General features: G+C 41.9%; 1 protein-coding gene across 5 annotated transcripts in view; it reads left to right on the top strand.

Annotated features, from left to right (window-relative positions):
* MBNL2 (muscleblind like splicing regulator 2) overlaps positions 1 to 21,731 on the top strand; it is a 154,239-nt gene that overhangs the window by 96,379 nt on the left and 36,129 nt on the right. For all 5 annotated transcript variants that reach the window (XM_045810981.2, XM_045810983.2, XM_045810980.2 and 2 more), the window contains 3 exons: positions 3,302 to 3,466; positions 13,505 to 13,705; positions 16,470 to 16,733. In XM_045810981.2, coding sequence (XP_045666937.1) covers positions 3,302 to 3,466; positions 13,505 to 13,705; positions 16,470 to 16,733 — 630 coding nt within the window. The remainder of the gene's footprint in view (positions 1 to 3,301; positions 3,467 to 13,504; positions 13,706 to 16,469; positions 16,734 to 21,731) is intronic.

The following is a 21,731-nucleotide window of genomic DNA, read 5'->3' as shown; positions in this document are numbered from 1 at the left end:
CTCTGAGTAGGGAGCCTGACATGGGGTTTGATCCCATGACCTTGAGATCATGACCGGGGCCACCCACATACCCCAGGGCTGTTTCTTTAAATGTGCATACTTGCAGAAATACCCCAGAGAATTGAAAATAATTTTAAATATAAGATATTTGAATAAGTATCATTAAGTAGCTTTCTTCATGTTTTGAAGGAAAACTCTGTTCTACGGAAGAACCGAAAAGCCACAAAATACAACTAAATCTGTGGTCTGCACTTCTTGTAAACAAAATATCATATACAAATATTTTCTCCTTTTCTGGTAATATTAACAACATTTACTCAATGCTTACTACATACCCGGTGTATGTACCTCTAAACTTTGTGCGTGGATTAATTCATTAAATCCCACAACAGCCCTTAGAGAAAACACAATTCATGGTTTTTAGTGTACAGATAAAAAAGAACTGATGCACAAGAAATTCAAGAGTTTGCTCAAAGTTGCACAGGTAGGAAAGAGCAGAACCAAGTTATGTGCCCAGGAGTCTGCCTCCAGAGCCTGTGAGCGTAACCATTTCTCTACCCCCTACAGAGGGATAGACCTAGGCAAATAATGTTTTTCCATTCCCAAATTCTCATATATATTTTACTATATTTTAAATTGTATTATGTATCCTTATTATTATATAATATGTATACACCATATTATTGTATCAAGGATAGCACTAAATTGTTATCTTCTCTAGATTTTAGCTATTGCTAATAAATAGCTTGGTGTAGTGATGTAGTTGGGTCAGGTAGACATCAATTTAGAACCTAGCTCTACCACTTACCAATTACATGACCTCGGAAAGGTTCCTTAATATTTCTCAGCCCATTTGCTATTTTGTAAGATAGGTACCATTATAGCTGTTGTACGGGGAAAATGAGATAGCCATGTATAGATTGTCTGGCATGTGGGTGATCCATAACATGCCTTACTCCGAGTATGTAAGTAAGGACACTAGGAAATTGCATTAATTCTCATGAAAAAGAAGGTTCCATCAATAAATTACTAATTCAGTGCTGTAAATCATGTTCTCTTGGCTGAAAATAGTTTATACAGTTCCTTAAGTGTCCCAATTGTATCAAAAGATAATAGCATTTACAAGAAAACCATATTTTTCTGGCCTAATCGAAATTTTTATGTGTAGCTACAAAGGATTACATTCGAAGACTAGTGAATCAAAGGGACAGTTATATGAATAAGCAAAACTAAAGAGTCGAACTGGTAGAGGTCTGGATATTTCACAGATTCCATCACCATTGGATGGAATTCTTTTCCAAATCCCCTCCTTAGGGCCGGCTGTATGTTTGTGCACACAGGCCTATACGGGTATCTTGTAGACCTGAGCCTTTCTGGGTGTCAACCTCCAGGTGAAGTGATTGTGCCTAAAGAGAGCATGGATTGAGGTTGTCAGAAGTCTGGGGTGCATATTTTCTGTACGAGAAATGTCATCCTGTTTAATCCTCTCCCACCCGTGCTGATGGTCAGTAGCTACATCTCGTATCCCATGAACCACCTCCCATCATAGATGATACGCGTGTATTTGGATACTTGGCTGACAGGCAGCCAATCCAGGGACCAGTCACACGCCTGTGTTGTAGGAGCTGACCCAATACACACGCGTCTTGGAGGTTTGCTCTTAGCAAACTCAGCAATTGTCAAGGGAGGACATCACAAAACAAAGTGCAAAGGAAAGTTAGGATAAAAACTAACCCCCCCCCCAAAACTGCAGAGACAAGTAGACGGAGAGAGAAGGAGAAAGATTCTTAGGGCTCTTGGATTTAGATTATTTTTCATTGTGGTTCCAGTTTACCTGTGTCTTTATAACAGCCTTCCAGTGGCTGACCTGGGATGGCTCACATAGGAAGCTGCAGGACACATTCAAAATATGAGCTTGAGACTAAGGAGACATACTGACCTGTAACCATTGTTATAGAATTTTATTAACAGAAATGTGGCCGATTCCTTTTGATGTCCCTAGTACCTGCCCGGTGTCCTACCTGCAGAGGGTGACACGACCTGTAATGCTAATAATAGTACAGCCTTGGGACAGCATCGGTTGATGGGCCCAGACCACCAGGACCGAGCCTGCCACTGACATCTGCCCTTCTCCACTGCGGCGGGGGAGGGTTCATGCTGAAGAGGGAGCCCACACTGCCAAAAGTGCAGCTGAAATTAGCGGGACACGGAGTGAGAACTCCAGATGTTTAGAATTAGGATGACTACAAACAAATTTGTTTCCCCAGTACCACCAAGCTTGCCGTTTAAAATTATTTTTATATCTGGTAAACAAACCCATATTCTCTTTTCTTGGTTGCAAATAAACTAATTCTTTAGGGAATGATAATACTCACACTGGTTAGCACAGTCTGCTCTTCTTTTTCCAGAAATTGCATAATTCACACATCAACATGATTCTCTCAGTTGGTAATTTTGAAAACGTGGGAATTCAGTATGAACCTTACATTTGCGATTACTCTTCAGGACTGGTTGTATGCACACCTGTCACCTAATTAATTTTTTTTGCTGTGCCAACTGTAACGCCAAATATTACTTTAGCCATAAACACTCTTCACTGTGTCATATTGTGACATTAAATTTGATACAACTGTCATGGGAGTGGGGCAGGGACATCGGGTAACCAGCTTTGGTGTACCAAAAACTTATTAGCTGCAGGTAATTATCTGAGTTTATGCCTGGAATTTTCACTACTGCATCTATTACCAAGAAATATCCACTCCTGTATGACCACTGCCTCTTCTTCAGTGATTGAACTAGGGATATCTTCAGCCAATCTGGAACATGCATTTCAAGAAGTTCTTATTACTGTCGCTACTGTGCAAATTCAGCACGTAATCATTCATATTTAGTCATCACTCCAGCATGCACAAGCCAACATAGAGCAAGTTCAAAGAGTCCTTTTGATAAGTCCCCATAAAAATGCTCCTCTGGTTGCCTTCCACACCTCCTAGGAGAAAGGTCTGCCTTTACTCCTAGCACTCAGATTTCTTTAGAGTGTGTTGGCAGAGTTGGAACCCATTAGAAAGAAAAACAGCAAAAAATCCCAGGAAGCCTCCCTGCCAAACAGGTTTGAGCAAGGTTGATAATCATCTAATGCCAGATTCACACCTTGTATATTCCTGTTGTATGTTCCAACATGAGCGCGCACGCACGCACGCACGGGATTCTTACCTTTGTTATACATGGAGCAATTGTGAGATAGTTGACAATAGATGACAGCTACTCCTAACAGTCCTAAAACCAAACATTCGTTTTACAGGGCCGTTGTTCAAGAGAGAACTGCAAGTATCTTCATCCTCCAACACATTTAAAAACTCAACTAGAAATTAATGGGAGGAACAATTTGATCCAGCAAAAAACTGCCGCAGCGATGCTTGCCCAGCAGATGCAATTTATGTTTCCAGGAACCCCACTTCATCCAGTGGTGAGTACATCGCATCTGATGACAGGCTTGATGATTAAAGTGTTGGTACAGGCAGGGCCACATTGGCCTAAAATGGCCTCCCTCTACTTTGTCTCTGGCTACAATTAAAGCAAATAGCTTTGAAGCTAAATGGATGCTGAAAATAGGGTTTTTGAAATTATTTAAATGGAAAAAATGTGTGTGGACACAGTAGGCAATGACAATTTCTAAGCGGTATCTGGGAAATGGTGTCCCTGCAACTCTTGCTCACCGGTAAACTCCGCATTTGAACCATCTTAAAATGGAAAAAGTTCTCCACTTGATTCAGAGTATGAGGTGATGGTCTGTGTGAAGAGGAGGCTGGCCAGGGGTGTGGCATCTGTGACCAGGGCCACACGATTAAATGCTCAAAGGAGTTCAGTCTTTAAATATGTTTTGTGTCATGTTTTCTCCATGATTTCAGTGTTTGAAAGTACTTCCTTAAAGGTCTGGAAGTTGTTTTAGGAACGAGGCCCTGGGGAAAAGGAGTGCATTTGGCTTGAATGGATTTCATTTACATTGGTGAATTATTTGTCAAAAACAAGCTAATTAAAAAAAAAAAAAACAAAGCCAGTAAAGTGAGCAAAATTTGCTTTAGAAGTACATACACAAAAGACTATTGTTTAAAAATTAGTCTTTATTGTGTGAAAAGTCTATGTTGTTGAAAACTGCTAAATTAAAAAGGATAGCTACCCCTGAGATGTACTTTGTTGAGTGTCTGCGTGATGAGATGGGGAGGGTGGGAATGGCTGGAAGAGGGAGAGAATCCAGGCAGATGGTTAGCAGTTCTGCTTGTCTCCAAGTTTCTGCTCAAGAATGGTGGCACAAAGTAGCCAGGACCCAGCTCTGCCCAGAGTTTAAAAAAAAAAAAGTGCCAGGTGCAGGGGGTTCCAATCTAAATCAGAGACAGCCTTTTGGGAGTAGACAGAGTCATGAGACAGGCAAAGTAACATTAAGGCACAGGGAATTATGATTTTGAATGATGCAGGAAATGCTGCTTGGAGGAGGTCCCAAATAACTATATCCCAAAGGATGAGTATATCCCAAAGGATGAGTAGGGGCGAGCCTAGATGTAAGGACAGCATAGACAGAGTTCTGAATATATTTAACACCAAATATAGGCATTTAAGTGGATCTATTTAAAACCACACACATGTATAATTTATGGTTCTCTATTGATGTACTCATATAAATTATTTTATTAAATTACCTAAAGCTAAAATAATTTAGTTATTCATATTAAATAATGTCTGTAGGAATAAATTTAGAACCACCAAGGTCAACATAGTAACACTGCATTATGTATCTGTCTCACTCATTTTAATCATTCACTTCTTATTTATTTAGAATTCATAAAGATTGAACTTGGTACTTAACAATGGCAATGTTAATAAGAAAAGTCCATTCCCATTGTTAACTATTAGCTGAACTTCTTTTTGAAAGTTATGTTTATGTATTGTCTCAAATAATAATTAGAAGTTAATAACCATGATCCATCTATGAAAAAGGAATTGTACATTTACGTATTTCAATAGAAGTTTTTAAATCCCAAGAAATCCTGGAGTTAGAAGTGTGATGTACCTAAAAATCATCAACTCTACAAACAAATAACTTCAGAGTCTCAGGAATGAGTTAGTGACCTAGGCCAGTATCGCAGGCCAAATAATGGCCCTGAAAAGTACAGGGAACGTGTAAATGTCACCTTATAAGGAAACTAGGCCTTTGCAGGTATGAGGAAGTTGGGCATCTTGAGATATGGCAGTGCTCCTGGATTAAATGCAATCACAAGGAGCCTTATGAGAGAGAGGTAGGGGGAGAGTTGGCACTATGGAAGAAGAGAAGGGCAGTGTGCCCGTTGAGGCAGAGGCCTCAACCCAGAGACTGCCAACAGCCACCAGAAGACAGAAGAGAAGAGGAATAGATTTCTTCCCTGGAGCCTCCAGAGGGAGCACAAAGTGCCAGTACCTTGATTTGGGCCTGGTGACACTGATTTCAGACGTCTGGACTTCAGGACAATGCAAGGATAAATTTGTATTTTATCAGTTGCCAAGTTTGTGGGAATTTGTCAGACCGGCCACAAGAAGCGAATAACATGCGGGAACTGCTTAAGACAAATACATTGATGAACGCAGAGTAGCAAGTGCCACTCCATTTTCAGGTTTCCTTCTAGGCTAATCTTCTCTAAAGAACTACGGATATTTTTTCCACTCCCTCCTAACTTCTATCCATCCTAAACCTAGTCTCTGATTATCTCACCAGTGACCTCCATATTGCAAAACCAGTGATCTCTTTTGCCCTCATTGTGTTCGTTTGACCTCCCAGCCATATTCAGCCCACGTAATCAACCTTTCCTTTGTGGAATGCTCCTTCCGCTCTAATCTGTCTTCCTCCTCGGGAAAAGGCTGGAAATGTTGCCCGTTGTGTTCCTCTACCATATGTGGGTAGAGACTATTGTACATGGACATTCCTGGCACTGGATATTTCCTTCATCATCTCATCCATTCCCATGGCTGTAAATCATCTGTAAGCTGAGAACTCCCCAATATATGTTTCCAGTCCTCTCCTCAGAGCCCCAAGTATGCATATCTAACTTCCTGCTGGGCTCATCTTTAAATTGCTCACAGGAACTTGATGTGTTCAAGCCCAAATGTTCTATTTCAGTAAATGCAACCAGCAGTTTCAAAACCAAAATTAAGCAGATTCTCTCACATCCAGGCCATCAGCAAGTCCTGTCATTTCAAGTCTGTTTCCTTCTTTACCTTACCAAACCCTCACCTGAGCCTCCATCGATCTTTTATTCAAATATTTCCTTTCTAATCTATCAATTTCCACTCTTGCTTTATTCCAGTGTATTCTGCATACAGCAACCAGAGAAATATTTGTAACACATAAAGTCATCATATCACTCCCTTACTTAAAACCCATCAGTGCTCTCCCATTTCATTAGAGACAAAGCCTAAATATGTAACCATGGCTATGCTCTAGGAAGTCATCTGTGGTCTGGTCCCCACCAGCTCACCAACACATCATGGGCCACTCTTTCTGTATTCACTGGAACCAAACTGAACTTTCAGTTCTGTGAACACACAAAGCTCTTGCTTGCCTCATGGTCTTTGTTCTTGCTGAAAATATCCTACTGTTCTTCACATATTAACTTCATCTTATCCAGAAGGACTCCAAATCCATCCTCTGTGACCCACCACCAATCTCCATCAATACCAGTGAGGCCTCCTCATTTCTGCTTATCCATAAAAATAAATTGTAATTTTGTTTGTTCTTTCCTATTATGGTTTAAGTTCAATAAGTGTGCATACAGTGGCCTGGTTCAGTGCCTGTACCAAAAAGTCCTTACTGAGTGAATGAAAACACAAATCATTCTTCCCTCTTATAACTCTTCTGTCTCAAATTCACCATACTTTAAAAGTACCCTTCAGTTTTTCCTCCTGGCAGGTTTTCTCTCCCCAATTCCTAACAGGATATAAAAGTAATTCTTCTTTTCCTTTCCTTCCTCACACACTGCATCCCCACCCAAGACACAGCCTTCGTGTGTACACTCAAGATAGAGAAGTGGGTGGTTAGCACTAATACATGAGTTTAGTAAATTGCAGGATACAAAATCAATACACAGAAATCTGTCATCTTTCTATACACTAATAATGAACTATTAGAAAAATTAAGAAAAAAATCCCATTTACAACTGCATCAAAAAGAATAAAATACCTAGGAATAAATTTAACCAAGGAGTAAAAGGTCTATACACTGCAAATTATAAGATACTGATGAAAAAAAACTGAAGAAGAGATAAATAAGTGGAAAGATAGTCCATGTTCATGGATTGGGAGGATTAATATTATTAAAATAGCCATACTACCCAAACTGATCTACGGATTCAAATAATTCCTATCAAAATTCCAATGGCATTTTTCACAGAACTAGAACAAATAATCCTAAAATTTTTATGGAACCACAAAAGACCCTGAATAGCAAAAGAAATCTTGAGAAAGAAGAGCAAAGCTGGAGGCCTCATGCTGTCTGATTTCAAACTATATTATAAAGCTATAGTAATCAAAACTGTATAGTAACGGCATAAAAACAGACACATAGATCAATATAACAGAATAGACAGCCCAGAAACAAACTCACTCATATATAGTCATTTAATTTACAATAAAGGAGCCAAGAATATATAATGGGAAAAGTCTCTTCAATGAATAATACAGAGAAAAACGGGCAGCTACATGCAAAAGAAGGAAACTGGACCACTATCTTATGACATGCACGCAAAAATTAACTCAAAATGGATTAAAGACTTGAGTGTAAGATCTGAAACCATTAAACTCCTTTCTTAAAAGAAAACATAGGTGGTGACATCAGTCTTGGTGATGATTTTCGGGATTTGATAACAAAAGCAAAGGCAACAAAAGCAAAAATCAACAAGTGGGACTGCTTCAAACTAAAAAGCTTCTGCCCAGCAAAAGAAACCATCGGCAAAATGAAAAGGCAACCTATGGAATGGAAGACAATATTTGCAAATCATATATCTGATAAGGGGTTAACATCCAAAATATAGTAAGAATTCATACACAGAATAGCAAACAAGCAAACAAAATCCTCTGCCCATTTAAAAAATGGGCAGAAGATCTGAATAGACATTTTTCCAAAGAAGACATACGGATGGCATACAGGTCGTGAAAAGCTACTCAACAGCACTCATCATCAGGGAAATGCAAATAAAGATGACTATAAGATATCACCTCTCGCGGCACCTGGTTAAGCGTCAGATTCTTGGTTTCGGCTCAGGTCATGATGTCAGGGTCGTGACACGGAGCCCTGCGTTGGGCTCCATGCTCAGTGGGGAGTCTACTTGAAGATCCTCTCCCTCTGCCCCTCCCCCGATTCAGGCATATGCGCACGCATGCTCTCTCGTTCAAATAAATAAGCCTCAAAAAAAGAAAAAAAAGAGAGAGAGAGAGAGATCACTTCATGTCTGTTAGAATGGTGTTATCAAAAAGATAAGAGGTAACAAGTGTGGCCAGGATGTGGAGAAAAGAAAATCCAAGCATTGGGAATTGGTGCAGTCACTGTGGAAAACAGTAGAGGTTTCTCAAAAAATTAAAAATAGAAATACCATATGATCCATCAGTTCCACTTCTGGGTATTTATCCAAAAAAAAATGAAAACACTAACTTGAGAAGATATCTGCACCCTTATGTTCACTGCAGCATTATTTACAATAGCCAAGCTATGGAAACAACCCAAGCGTCTGTCAGTGAACGCATGGATAAAGAAGATGTGTATATATACAATGAAATATCATTCAGTCATTAAAAAAATGAAATCTTGCCATTTGCAACAATGTGAATGGACCACAAGGGCATTATATTAAGTGAAATAAGTCAGACAGAAAAAACAAATACTATATGATCTCCCTTATACATAGAATAAAACAAAACCAAGCTCATAGATACAGATAGAAAGATTGGTGGTTGCCAGAGGCAGGAGCAGGGGGCTGGCAAAATGGGTAGAGGGGGTCATAAGGTACAATTTTCCAGTTATTAAAAAAAAGTAATTCATGGGGATGGTAATATTCAGCATGGGGACTACAGTTAAGAATACAGTGTTGCATAGTTGAAAATTGCTAAGAGAGTAAATCTTAAATGTTCTCATCACAGGAAGGCAAATTCTGTACGTCCATATGGTGATGGATGTCAATGACTTACTGTGGGGGTCATTTCACAATATATACAAATACCGATCATTACGTTACACATCTGAAACTAATGTAATGTTGCATGTCCGTTATGCCTCAATTAAAAACAGAAAAAGATAAAGAAGTGGGGGTGGGTAGCCCTTAGTAGGATAGAGATTTAAGAGCCTAAACAACCCAGTCCTCAGGGACAAGGTCTTGCATTGGGTATTCTGCCTTCCAGAGAAGCTTCTGAAAATAAAGAGAGGAAGCTTAAGGGATGCCATGTTTTAAGGCTTTCAGTTTGAATGTCGAATACCTACCCTTTGAAGTCAAAGCTTTCTAAATGTATGAACTCTCACGCTCCTGTTTTAAAAAGTCAATTGACTAAATTTCAGAGCCATATAATACCTCAGGCCACTTAGTCATTACTGCTCAGCACTGGTCCTTCCTTGCCACTACAAGGTAGCAAAGAATGCGTGCTGAATGTGTGTGTGTGTGTGTGTGTGTGTGTGTGTGTGTGTGTGTGTGTGTGTCTCTATGCGTGTGAGAGAGAGACAGAGAGGTCTTTGAACCTGGATCTACTGGTACTGAGAAAGAAGACTAGAGCGTGAGAAGCTAAAGAGAGAAACACAGGCATGTGGACTGAAACACAGAGATTAGAAATAGCAAGGCCAGCATTTCAGAAGCCATTTTCGTCCAGAAGATGCCATAGCTTCGTCTTCTGGCCTTTCCAGCTGCAGCTAGTTCTGAGAGATGATCAAGGACCCAATGGATCCCATGTCAGACAGCCTGGCAGCAGGCCTTGTGCAGAAACCACGGGGCCCAGCCTCCCAGACACGAGCTGATGTGGCCCCGGGGACCAGAATCATTCGGGGGTGCTGCTTTTCTCTTAGCTGCAGCTAAGAACTGAATTCAGGTGCGAGGACGTGGTGTCAAGCCTGGACTCTACCTGGGGAGTACAACTTGAATCCGGGACCTGGGATCCACTTTCCAGGGCAGCGTCACTCCACACCACTGTTCGGAGCAGTTACCAACAAAATCTAGGGAGTGCAGAGGAGTGGAAATAGCCCCGACTGGGAGTCAGGAGTCCTGGGTGCTTTGCCCTGACTCTGGGTCAGCAGCATCGACCTTGCATAACCCATTTGGTCTCTACTCTAAATTGCTTTCACCTGTAAGTTCTCACAGCCACCCTTGCCCTTCACGGATAGTGAGAAGGTTAAAGAAGACAATGTATGTGAGAGCGGTTTGAACACTGGGAACCCTTCGGAAGCATAAGGTATTACTGTCAACGGTAATTATAATAGAGTGCCCATCTCTGAAGATGACCGTAACTTTACTTTTTACTCATCACCTTCGATGAAAAACACTCTGTATTAAAGAGAGAGAAAATATCCAATTGAATCTATCTTCCTAAGACCTATAAACTTTTAACTTTCAGCTACACACGAAAGAATGTATTTTCCCAGCCCATATTTCAAAAAAGAGAAGACATTTGCTATCGTTTAATAATCATTAAGAGAGTTTGACCTCTATTATCACAGTACTATGCTGATTATATTCCTGTTATAGAAGCAGTGGGCCATTTGGGGGAAAAACTTTATTAATGCTGGCTTTTACACTACCAATGATAGCTGTTATTTACTGAGTTCTGACCATGGGAAGTGGGGGAGAAATGACACCTGGTTTGGCCCAACTCTTTAAGCTAAGCTTCAGGTTTTATGTCCCGTCTGCTGTTGAGAAAACTAAACCCCAGGGAGTTTAACTCACTGCCCGGCATCTCTGGATTTGAATTTAGATCACTCTCAGTCTAGAATCTGTGGTTTTGTTTTTGAATAATACTCTCTCCGAGCCGTGTTAGAGCTATCATTAGTAAAACAAACTGCAACATTCAATTTAGATCATTAAATGAGATGAACAGGTAACTCACATTTTGGAAAGCACGATCTTCCTAATCGTAATAGATTCGTTGATAGGAGAAAAGGTTTCAGGAAATGAGTTCTGAGGTTCTGACATCCTAGTGACAGTCAAGGGACAAGCTGTGTTTATGTCACCCCCCTGACCCTGGCTTCAAATGATCCACGGGAAGGAGGGTTGGGAATTTGCTGCTACAGAAAGTCAAAACGGGGGGTGTGGGGGAGGGATCTTTTCTTTCAGTGTCTACTTTGATAATTGGTCTCTGGGTTAAATTACACATTTTGTACAAGTGTTTTATTTTTTTAATTTATTATAATAATATTTTTTATTATATTATGTTAGTCACCATATAGTACATCCCTGGTTTTTGATGTAAAGTTCGATGATTCATTAGTTGCGTATAACACCCAGTGCACCATGCAATACGTGCCCTCCTTCCTACCCATCACCAGCCTATCCCATTCCCCCACCCCCTCCCCTCTGAAGCCCTCAGTTTGTTTCTCAGAGTCCATAGTCTTTTAATACTTACTTTCACTCTTCATCTATGACAGTGGTCCCCAAACTGGGCCACACATCAAATCATGTAGTAAATTTTTTAAATGCAAATTTCAAGGGCAGGGGCCTTGAGTCTGACCTATTGGGTCTGTCCATATCTCTATGTAAGAAATTCCCTGCAGGCATTTCTGATAGAGCTAGTTTTTTGAATCACCGATCTGTTGTGATTTATGACCTTTCAAGGTTGATATTTTTTAAATTCTAGCATTATATAGTCATACCATTTAAATCACTTGGCTTTCTCTCAAGAGCGCTAACGTATAAAACCTATAGTTCCTGAAAACCACAACTTTCTATAATTATGGCTCAAATGGGTTGAAAATGGAAAACATACACATAGAAAATTTTGGAAAGAAAAAATCCTAACAGCCATCTATTTCCCATGTTGAGACCTCATGTTGCAACTCTGTCCCAAAGTGAATTTTATGTCTGAGCCGTAAAGATCTGAGAGCCCCTTGTGGGAGGGCTACAGCAGCGCTTGCAGACCATCAGAATCACCTCTTGCGGCCCCCAGCCACTCCTGTAAAGACTTCCAGACTCTCTGAGAGCTCCCTGCACGCACTATCAATATTTCACTGTTTTCTAACATGAGCATTCGTAAGAGATGTTTTTCCGTTATTGCTGTCAACAAAAAATTTGTTTAATAAACATAGATTGTTATTTTTCCCATATGTTCAACAACTCATTCAGAGCCATAAATAGAAAACAAGAATGTTACTCACAATGTATAAATAGTGAAGTATCGTGACAGGACCAATGGCATGGTTCAGTATTAGAAAATGGCATTAACACGTGATTGCAAATATCTGCGAACTGGTCTTAAAAATAAAGAAGTTAAAAGCCATCCATTAACTAAAAATGCAAGCAACCAACCAAAAGCGTTCAGGTACGATTCGGTGTAAAATTTATTCTCAGAAAAGTCTTCAGCATCTTTAATTGTTAACCTTGGTTCTAGAAGAGTGAGGCAAAATTTCTTGTTCTCTTATATTATTTCCTTTCTGAGAGGCGTATTTTTAGGTGGGGATTTGAAAAATAATCAGCCCATTAGCCCCTTAGTATATTTCTTCTTGTCTGTGGACAGGGAGTGTAGTGATAGAGGAGTTTAAACAAGGTAGGGTATGCCTGTATCACTGCTGTGTTGATTTTGACCTAGGAAACCAAACCAACTTTTAACGGCCAGTTGAAAAATTGGCCAATTGAAAAGTTCTTGCTCTTCCACCCAACCTTTTAGGAAGGGAAGTTTGGATCTAGACATGGTTGAGCTGGACCATGAGATAGCAGGTGTCTATGAACATTGCCTATGAACGTTGGGTACGTGCATGCTAGTGATGGACTATGGGAACATGCTGTCCGAGCAAATACAGCCCCAAATAATCCCTGCTTTTTGAGAATGTACAAACTCGATCGACTGGAAAATCAGGCACTATTCAAGGTTTTTCTTTATTCATTTCCTTTTTGAGATCCGTGGAGGAGAAATTAAAGATTTTGAGTCAGCACTCCATAGGTTTTCCTCCCTAACACTCAGTGTTTGGAGTGATGAGCACTTAATTACAGTGGCGAATTATTATCTTTTCTCGAGAATGCCTTCCTAGAAAGAAAAGTTTAACCTGTTTGCTGTCATTCAGTTTCTATGATGTTTTCCTGTGGATTTTTGTGTGGTTTTAGGAAGACGGGATCTATACGGATTTCATTTTTGTTAAACAAAACAAAATGGAAATTTAATGAACTTTCGCAGATAATGATTTATGCACACAAGGAGTCTTATCTATGATGAGTGAGTTTTGCTGAAATGACACTTGCGGGTGATTTTTTAAAGTTTTATTCTAAAGGAATCTTTGTCCTGTGTTGTCTTCCTTTAACAGCCCACTTTTCCTGTAGGTCCCGCCATAGGGACAAATACGGCGATTAGCTTTGCTCCTTACTTAGCACCTGTAACCCCTGGAGTTGGGTTAGTCCCAACGGAAATTCTACCCACCACACCTGTTATTGTTCCTGGAAGTCCACCCGTCACTGTCCCGGGCTCAACTGCAACTCAGAAACTTCTCAGGACTGACAAACTGGAGGTACTTCAATTATATTTGTGGTTTGAGATGCATTTGTGGCAGGCATGTACTTCTATGTAAGTGAACGCTTGTAAGATATTAATTCAGTCTTGCAAAACAGCCACGTGCACGCACACGCGTGTGCACAACATTCATCTAAAAGCCATGCATTCGTAATTCTATGGTTTCAATTTAAGGCAGCGAATAAAGGAAATGAGTCTGTAGGAAAAGAATTAGCTTAGTACAAACAAAATTCACCCGTGGGGAATGTGTGTTCAGGGGCACAATATTTAACAACCAGCGGAACTATGAATCAATCACTGTGCAGGCCATAGGGATGGCTCTTGAAGGCCTCCAGATGCTGGACATTAACTTTGGATGGATCCCGGAAAGACCTGAGAATGGGCAAGTCAGAGGCCCAGCAGTCAGGGCAACGGGGGATACTTAGGGGCAGGGGTAGGAGTCGGTAGAACTATGACTGTTGACCACTTGGTATGATCATATTTCAATATTTTAAGAACTAGTATGGTTATGTTGGTATGTTCCAGAATATCAGCCCTGGTCGTATTGTTGGTAAACAGGGGAACTAGAAGCTGGGCAAATTTAGGTATCAACTGAGGTATTTTCTTTAACTTAAGTTCAAGTGGTCTATAAAACTCAAGAAAACAAGTTCATATATTTATAGAATATAATTCTTAAGTCATGAGTCAAGCCAATATTCTCTTTAATCAGAGTTAGGAGATTTATCTCGACTATATCCTGTGATATTTAATAGAGCATTTTACACAGGTATGTAAAGATTCTGATACATTTTTCAATGAGCTCCTTTAATTCCATTATGCATTAAAGCTGTGAGGTGATGCCTGTATGGTTAGGGTGTATACTGTGCTTTATGTTAGATCACTGGAGAATGTTCTTTCAATGTGCATTTGTTTAAATATTTACCCAATAAAAAAATTTAAAGAAATATTTACTGGATAAATCTTGAGGGCAATAAAACGGTGCTGCCTGATTTCAGCTTCAGTCTGGAGTTTACGGGCCCAAAATGAAAAGACTATTTCCTAACACGGCTGTTTTGATCTATCCAGCCTGTGAAGATAGAACAGACCTTTCCTGGTCTGGAAAAGTGTTTGGGGCTCCACCTGCTGGACCCGTGGAGCTTTAGCGTTTGATTCCTGAGTGTGTGGTTTAGAAAACAAATTAAATCAGCTGAGTTGGGAACAAATTGTCCTCCCCTACAGGACTAGTAGACAAAGACACTGAAAAATAATTTCCAGCGACTTTAGCAGGGCGGCTTGCAGTTCATTTCAAACCAGGAACGAAGCCGGCCGCACATAGATACCCTTGGTAAACGCTCGATGGCTGTCTGCACCTCGGAACGCAGTCTCAGACCAGAAGATTGCATTCAGAGAGCAGGGCTGACTCAGACTTGATGGGAACACCTAAGTAATTTTTATTTTGTACATTTTATGAACTAAAGATGGAATACTGGCTTATATCCAAAGCAGGAGGAAAGAAGGAGCAATTTTGTGACTTACCTGTTTACCCTTCAAACCCTCTTGGCCACTGGTCTGTGAAACTGTATTTTGCAAGCACCTTTGACTTTCACAAGGCTTGACTGTTACATCAGTGACCCATCACATGACATCACTGATGGTCGAGATGCCAACCACCACTTCAACATACTGACTTTGGAACTAGAGCCGAAAAGGGAAAATAACTTATAATTTTATGATTTATTCTGCCCTGCTAATGATAAAATATAAATAAAATATCAGTAGTACGTCTATTTATTATCCATGTCATGTTATGTTGTTGATATTCAAGACAGAATTAAGAATACTCTTGAAATTCTAAAGAAAATTTTCTTTACATAGTAAACTTTTGATCCACCAGAACTCTTAGAGGATGGAGCATTCTGGTTACTTGAGACTTCAGGATAACGAAGGATTAAGGACCAAAAAAAGCAACGGCAACACATCAGCACTTCAAACTCTATTCCTACTTCCCTCCACTTATTTCTCTCTTTATCTTTTCTTTTTGTCTTTGCTGTCAAAAATAACAACAAAGTGACCTTAAATGCAAGTTTCAATGTCTTAGATATGGTAGTACTGACTTATGTTTATAAGTGTAAGTTATCTGTGCAGAGCAGGGGAGACCTGGGGGAAACAGGAGTTTCCAGATTCACCCCACCCACTTCCCATCCTCCGCGGAGGAACAAGTCTGTTTCCCCCAATTCTTTCTGGACTTGTACAGCTATGCCCTGGGGGTTTGGTCTGTGACGAAACTATCCCTCCATGCAAAAAAACTATGGCATCCCAGAGTTGTCAGGGTAGGAGAAGAGTTGGGTATGGATATAGATCTCCAAATTCTATACTATTACGTAGTTACATATACACAGATATTGTGTCCTAATTATTATATATAAAGTAGATACAGAGATATGCACATTACCCAGAGAGAAATGGAGGCTTTGTTGATTTTCGCGATTTTAGCCCAACTGCAGACTTTTGACTTATTTTCTCAATACAGAGTCTCACTCCAGAAAAGAGGGGGAAGCAAAACTCACATTAGTTTGTCAGGGCCTCTGGTTGAGTTCTGGACAATCAAATTTTTATCGAAATGGCACAAAAGCCACCATTAAAAGAAAGGAAAAGCATTTATTCCTTTGTAAAAAAAAAATTTTTTTTTTTTTAACCTAAATGGCTGCGCTGGCGGAGGTGGTCGCCGGGGGCGGCCTCGGGGCTTCCCTCCGCAGCGTCTGCTCTTGTTGCCCATGTCCTAGGTATGCAGGGAGTTCCAGCGAGGAAACTGTGCCCGGGGGGAGACCGACTGCCGCTTTGCACACCCCGCAGACAGCACCATGATCGACACAAACGACAACACCGTAACCGTTTGTATGGATTACATAAAGGGGCGTTGCATGAGGGAGAAATGCAAATATTTTCACCCTCCTGCACACTTGCAGGCCAAAATCAAAGCTGCGCAGCACCAAGCCAACCAAGCGGCGGTGGCCGCCCAGGCCGCCGCGGCCGCGGCCACAGTCATGGTAAGTGGGGCGCGCCCGCCGCGCACCTTCCTCCGTCGGGCCGGGGAGCCGCGGGGCGCCCGCGGGATTCCGCCGCTCCCCCCGCCCCCCACAGTCGGGAACTAGGGAAGGCTGCCATTCCTGCTGCTCCGCTGCCTAAGTTCTGTTGTTGTTCTCCCCGTTTCGTTTCGTTTCCCCCTCCTTCCCTTCCTCAGCACAATAAGTAAATCCCTCAGGCGCAGGGCACCCCGGCGAGCCGCCAGCCCCCCTGCCCCTGCTGCGAGCCTGGCCCCGGGGCTGCTGCCCAGGGCTCCTCCTCCTCCGGGCGGGCGCCGGGCCTGGGGCCACCGGGATGGGGGGCCCCAGAGCTCCGGCGAGGGAAATTGAGCGCTGCCGCTGAGCCCCGAGCAGCGGCGCTTCGGAGCGCAGCCCCCCGGAGGCGAGAGGCCAGCAACAGGTGACCATAGGCGACTGGCGCTTCCCCACTCCTGTTTCCCCCTTGCCTTCAAACATTCTCCCCCTAAATGAAATTGTGTACGCAACACCAAGTCATGAGACAGATGAAAATGGAGCTGTACTGACTGGTGCTTTGAAGAAAAGGGGGGGGGGGCTGTAACCCAGCCTGGAGTCCCTGAGTCACTGTAATGTCCCTTAGAGACCAGCTGTGGCAGCCTCCTCCCCCTCCCCCCCTCCTCCACCCCCGCCCCATCCACCCCCTCCTCCTCACCTCCTCCCCCTTTCCCCCTTCCTCTTCCTCTTTCTCCTCCTCTTCTTCCTCCTCCTCTTCCTCTTCTTCCTTCTCATCTTTGGGGAAATCTATTACAGCTCCAGAGTCTCAGGCCCCACCCCAGAACTTTGGGATCAGAATTCTAGTTTTAAAACAACCTCAGATCTTTTGTATACACATGAACAGTTGACAAGCACCTGCCCAGAGCCCTGGTTCTCAAACCTAGCTGTATTTTGGAATTACCTGAAGGGGCTTGAAAGGTTCCAACATCAGTCGCTTCCCCCCAAATTTCTTATTTTATTGGTCTGGGTGTGGCCTGGGCAGTGGCCTTTCTTGCAAAATCTCATGGGATTCCAGTGTGCAGCACAGTCTGAGAACCATCACACTGGGTTGTAGAAATTGCTCATTACTTTGTTTTAAGGTGAGATCTCTGGTTTATCAGAGATATAATATATATCTCTGTTATAATATATGCGAGACACAGTGCATTCATTCATTCATTCATTCATTCACTGACTCATTCAAAACACACATTGAGACCTGCCATGCAATAGACACTTGTCGGGAACATCCAGAAACTAGCGGGTTTTCTTGCCCTCGAGGAGCTTGCACTTGAGTGAGAGTGCTCCTCGGTGATGACGGAAACGCATGATGGGGTCCAGCGGGGACTCAGTGGGCCGTCCCTCCTTAGAAGAGACAGAGAGGACTTTAAAACACAATCTTCTAACTACAGTACAGAGAAATACTCCCCCTGTTTTGTTCTAGTTAAAGAGCGGTTTGCAAAACTGTAATTGGGAATGGATCTGGGGGAGGGGAGGAGCGGATCTTGAACACAAAGTAAGTTTGGGGTTCCAGATCCAGTAATGAGAATACAAAGGAGTACATCGGTTACTTAATGCTGATGAGAAAGGAACTCTTAGTGAGCAAGGGAGGTTTCTTATACATTTCTCCAGTGTGGAGTCTGTCTGACCACCCTCTTACTGAGGATCTCATCCTGTGAGAAGTAAAACTGTTTTCACTGTAATCATTATTTCAGGTCAACCTAAATTAAGTGATTGTTAGGCACAGAACACACGTTTTTTCCACTGCGTTGACGTTGTAAGTCATAACTGGGTACCAAGGATAGCCCCAAGGTTAGTCAGGACTCCGGCTGCAAGAGACAAAAACCCAAGTGTGGGAGCTTAAATTAAAAAGTTGGACTTCCTGTGGTGCCCTCCAAAGGGAGGCAAAGTCAAGTAGAGATTAGGGGTGCCCAGATCCAGAAACTGGAAAACCAGTAGATCTCCCTTTTTTTTCCTCTCTCCGCTTCTCTTGCCATATCAGCTCCATCTTCTAAGACCAGGCTCTCCAGTGCAACCCTGACACGGTTCTAGACGTGTGTGCGGCACATTCTTGTGTCTTTTGCCAGGAGAGAAAACAGCACCTTCTACAGCGGTTCTAATTAGAAAAAAAACCTAAAAAACAGTTAAACATCATTCTGGTGGCTGTCCTCATGGTTGGAGTAATAGCGTTCCATGATTGGCTCAGCTTGGGTCACAGTAGCCGTCTCTGGCCACCGGGGGAGGAGATGAGGTTCTGGGGGTGTGAAAAAAATTCATCCCTATACCTCAAATACCTGTTGCTACAACGAAACACTGGTACTAATTGTGACCAGAGAGCTGAGCCCTGAATTTCTCTGAGCCTTGATTGTATCTGCCGGTTTATGGAAGTACCTGTTCTGACACCCACAATCAGTATATCCGTCAATCACCGAAGGAACAGTGCAGCCCGGATAGGTCAGTGGTGGGCGATGGGGAGAAGGGAAGAAATGGCCATTGACACAAACATGTCACTCCTCAACCTGATATTGTGAGGCCAAGCCTGTAGCCCTCTGGGAGCTGCCATGTGCCTTCCCCCACCTTTGCACGTCACACTCATCAAGGCGCGTGGATGTTACTGCCATGGGTGTCAGTATAGTTAGTTACCATAGTTCCTGGGACTGTCATACTGTGCCCAAATTTGGAGTTCTGATATTTCAGGGGATCTTGCAACATCGTCAAAGACAACCCAAAGGAATACAGTTTCAGAACAAAAGCCAGCTTCTTTCTGACAATGACATGAAAATTATTGAATCTGTCATGTCTCTTTAGCTGAAGTGAGAGGCTCATTTGAACCAGCCTCGATGCAGTTGGATAAAGTCAAAGTGTTCTTCCTCTAGCGGCAAGATTACTCGATACACTGAAGAAAACCCTCTTATTTTATTTCCTTATTTAAAAGAACAAATGGGAGTGATGATTACAGTCAGAAGATATTAGAACTCCATTCGCCTGGGCTCCCTATCCCAACACAAAGAATTTCTGTCATGCAGTTTGTATTATTGTCTGGGATTTCCCTCTTTTGATTAATTGGACCCTGAAAATGCACTTAAAGCTCTGATTCCAGAAAAGGAGCCATTTATTTCCTTTAGAGCCCGACTCTTTTATAATACGTTTCAAAACGTGAGCATCATCCTTGCCAGATATATTTTTTCAATGCAAAAATTTGCCAGACAGGAGCTTCTCTTTGGTCATTTTCACACAAAGGGTGTCTGAACTTCAATCAAGCAGTCTTCCTTCACACGCTCCACAATGGGCCTACACAGATTCCTATTTTGTAAAAGGAAGCAGGACCAGCTGCCATCAGCTAGAGAAGTTTCAATTGTCCAAGAAATCACGTAAAGGAACTTTGAATTCCATCCTATTTGTCCACATCCCTTTCTTCCACATTAAAACGGCAACTCTGATGATTGTCGTCAGGATTTTCTGACGGCTCAGATTTGGTCTTTGCCCCTAAGCTGGCATGGGCCCTTGGTTTGCACGCCTTGATTCGCGGTTGGATTGTTCTTTGACCCAGAGAAAGGAAAACCCCGTTGCGTGTGCACAGACCTGCAGGTGGCCCAGAGAGGTCAGCCAGAATGGGTGCCGTGACCGACACAGAGCAGAGGCTCAACGAAAGAGAACCTCTTTCTCTGCTTAGGTGCCTAAGGAAGTTCCCAAGACCCAGCAGGCTCAGTTATCTCTCAGGTCTAGTCTAAGCCTGAATACCTTTCAGTGTAGCTAAACAGACGCCAAAAGACCAATCGTATTCTCTAAAACAGAGTATCTCTGTACTACAAAATCATATTATAATGTGATTCTTAATCCACGCAGATTTTTTTAAAATGCACTCTACACATGTGGTTCAAAGCATGAGGTGTGCAAGATCCTGATAGGTATGCTCCGCCCTCCAAAAACCTTAGGCTTCCTTGAAAAGACACAGCATTTGCGTCTAGGAAAGATAACTTCTCCACCATATGCAGTGGGAGAAAACGAGATGCTGTTGTTGTCCAGCTCAGTGGAGAGCTCTCGGTTTCTTCACATTCCTAGGTTATTCTCATTTCTATGGACATTAAGCTTCATCAATCTAAGATCAGAAAAAAGAATATTAACCTTCCAGGTGATTATCCTAGGGAGAAATATTTAATATTTCTTTTCCTACTCGGAGACTTCATTAAACGCTGCTTTGTTAAATCGAAATTTTGCTCATAAATACCAGCCTTTGGAGACATAATCAGTCTTCCAATTAGCACAGCAGACAAAATCAACCCAACGGTAGATTTGCTCTGGAACTCCTGAGGACTGGAAAAGTGAGGAGAACTGAGTCCAGAAGGTTGAGGCCAAAATGATTCCGGGTTGGTGTTCTCAGTGCACTCTGGGAGAACAGGCTATGCAGCCTTTTGTAGTTAGCAAAGATTAATTTCAGCGTCAAGAAAGGCATTATTTAGCAATCTAAAAACTCTACAGCAACCGAAGATTTTAAAGGAACATGGAGTCATGGGAGTTACCTAATGGGGAACTTATATCTGAAGAAAGAATACCCATTACAAAGCAGCCGTCTTATTGTGGGGCTCTCTGGGTTTTAAAAATGTTGCAATCCTACTTTCAGAACACTGATTTCGTATTATTTGATGGCCTTTCTCAACACCGCCTTATAAAACATTTCTCTATTGACTGTTCTAAATCCCTTCTCTGCCTTCAGTCCTTTCCCTACCCACTTTATTTCTACCCCCCCATCTTTACCTTACCTCCTGTCATCTCTATACTTTTGATCCTGAATCATCAAATGATGACGAAAAGCCCGTGATTTGCAATGGAAAATGTCATTAATTGTTTCCCATTTTGAGAGTTTAGTACTATCCTGTTTTATTTCAAATGCCATGGTTCCAACTCAGAACTTTAGAACATTTTGTATTGATTACACAAACCTTAGGGATTTACCTATTGTGCTACACATAG

The sequence above is a fragment of the Ursus americanus genome, chromosome 10, assembly GCF_024610735.1.
Source record: "Ursus americanus isolate L20-20 chromosome 10, mUrsAme1.1.p, whole genome shotgun sequence".
In the NCBI taxonomy this organism is placed as follows: Eukaryota; Metazoa; Chordata; class Mammalia; order Carnivora; family Ursidae; genus Ursus; species Ursus americanus.
Note: the sequence above shows the minus strand (reverse complement) of the source record. Positions and strands in the feature narration are given on the sequence as shown.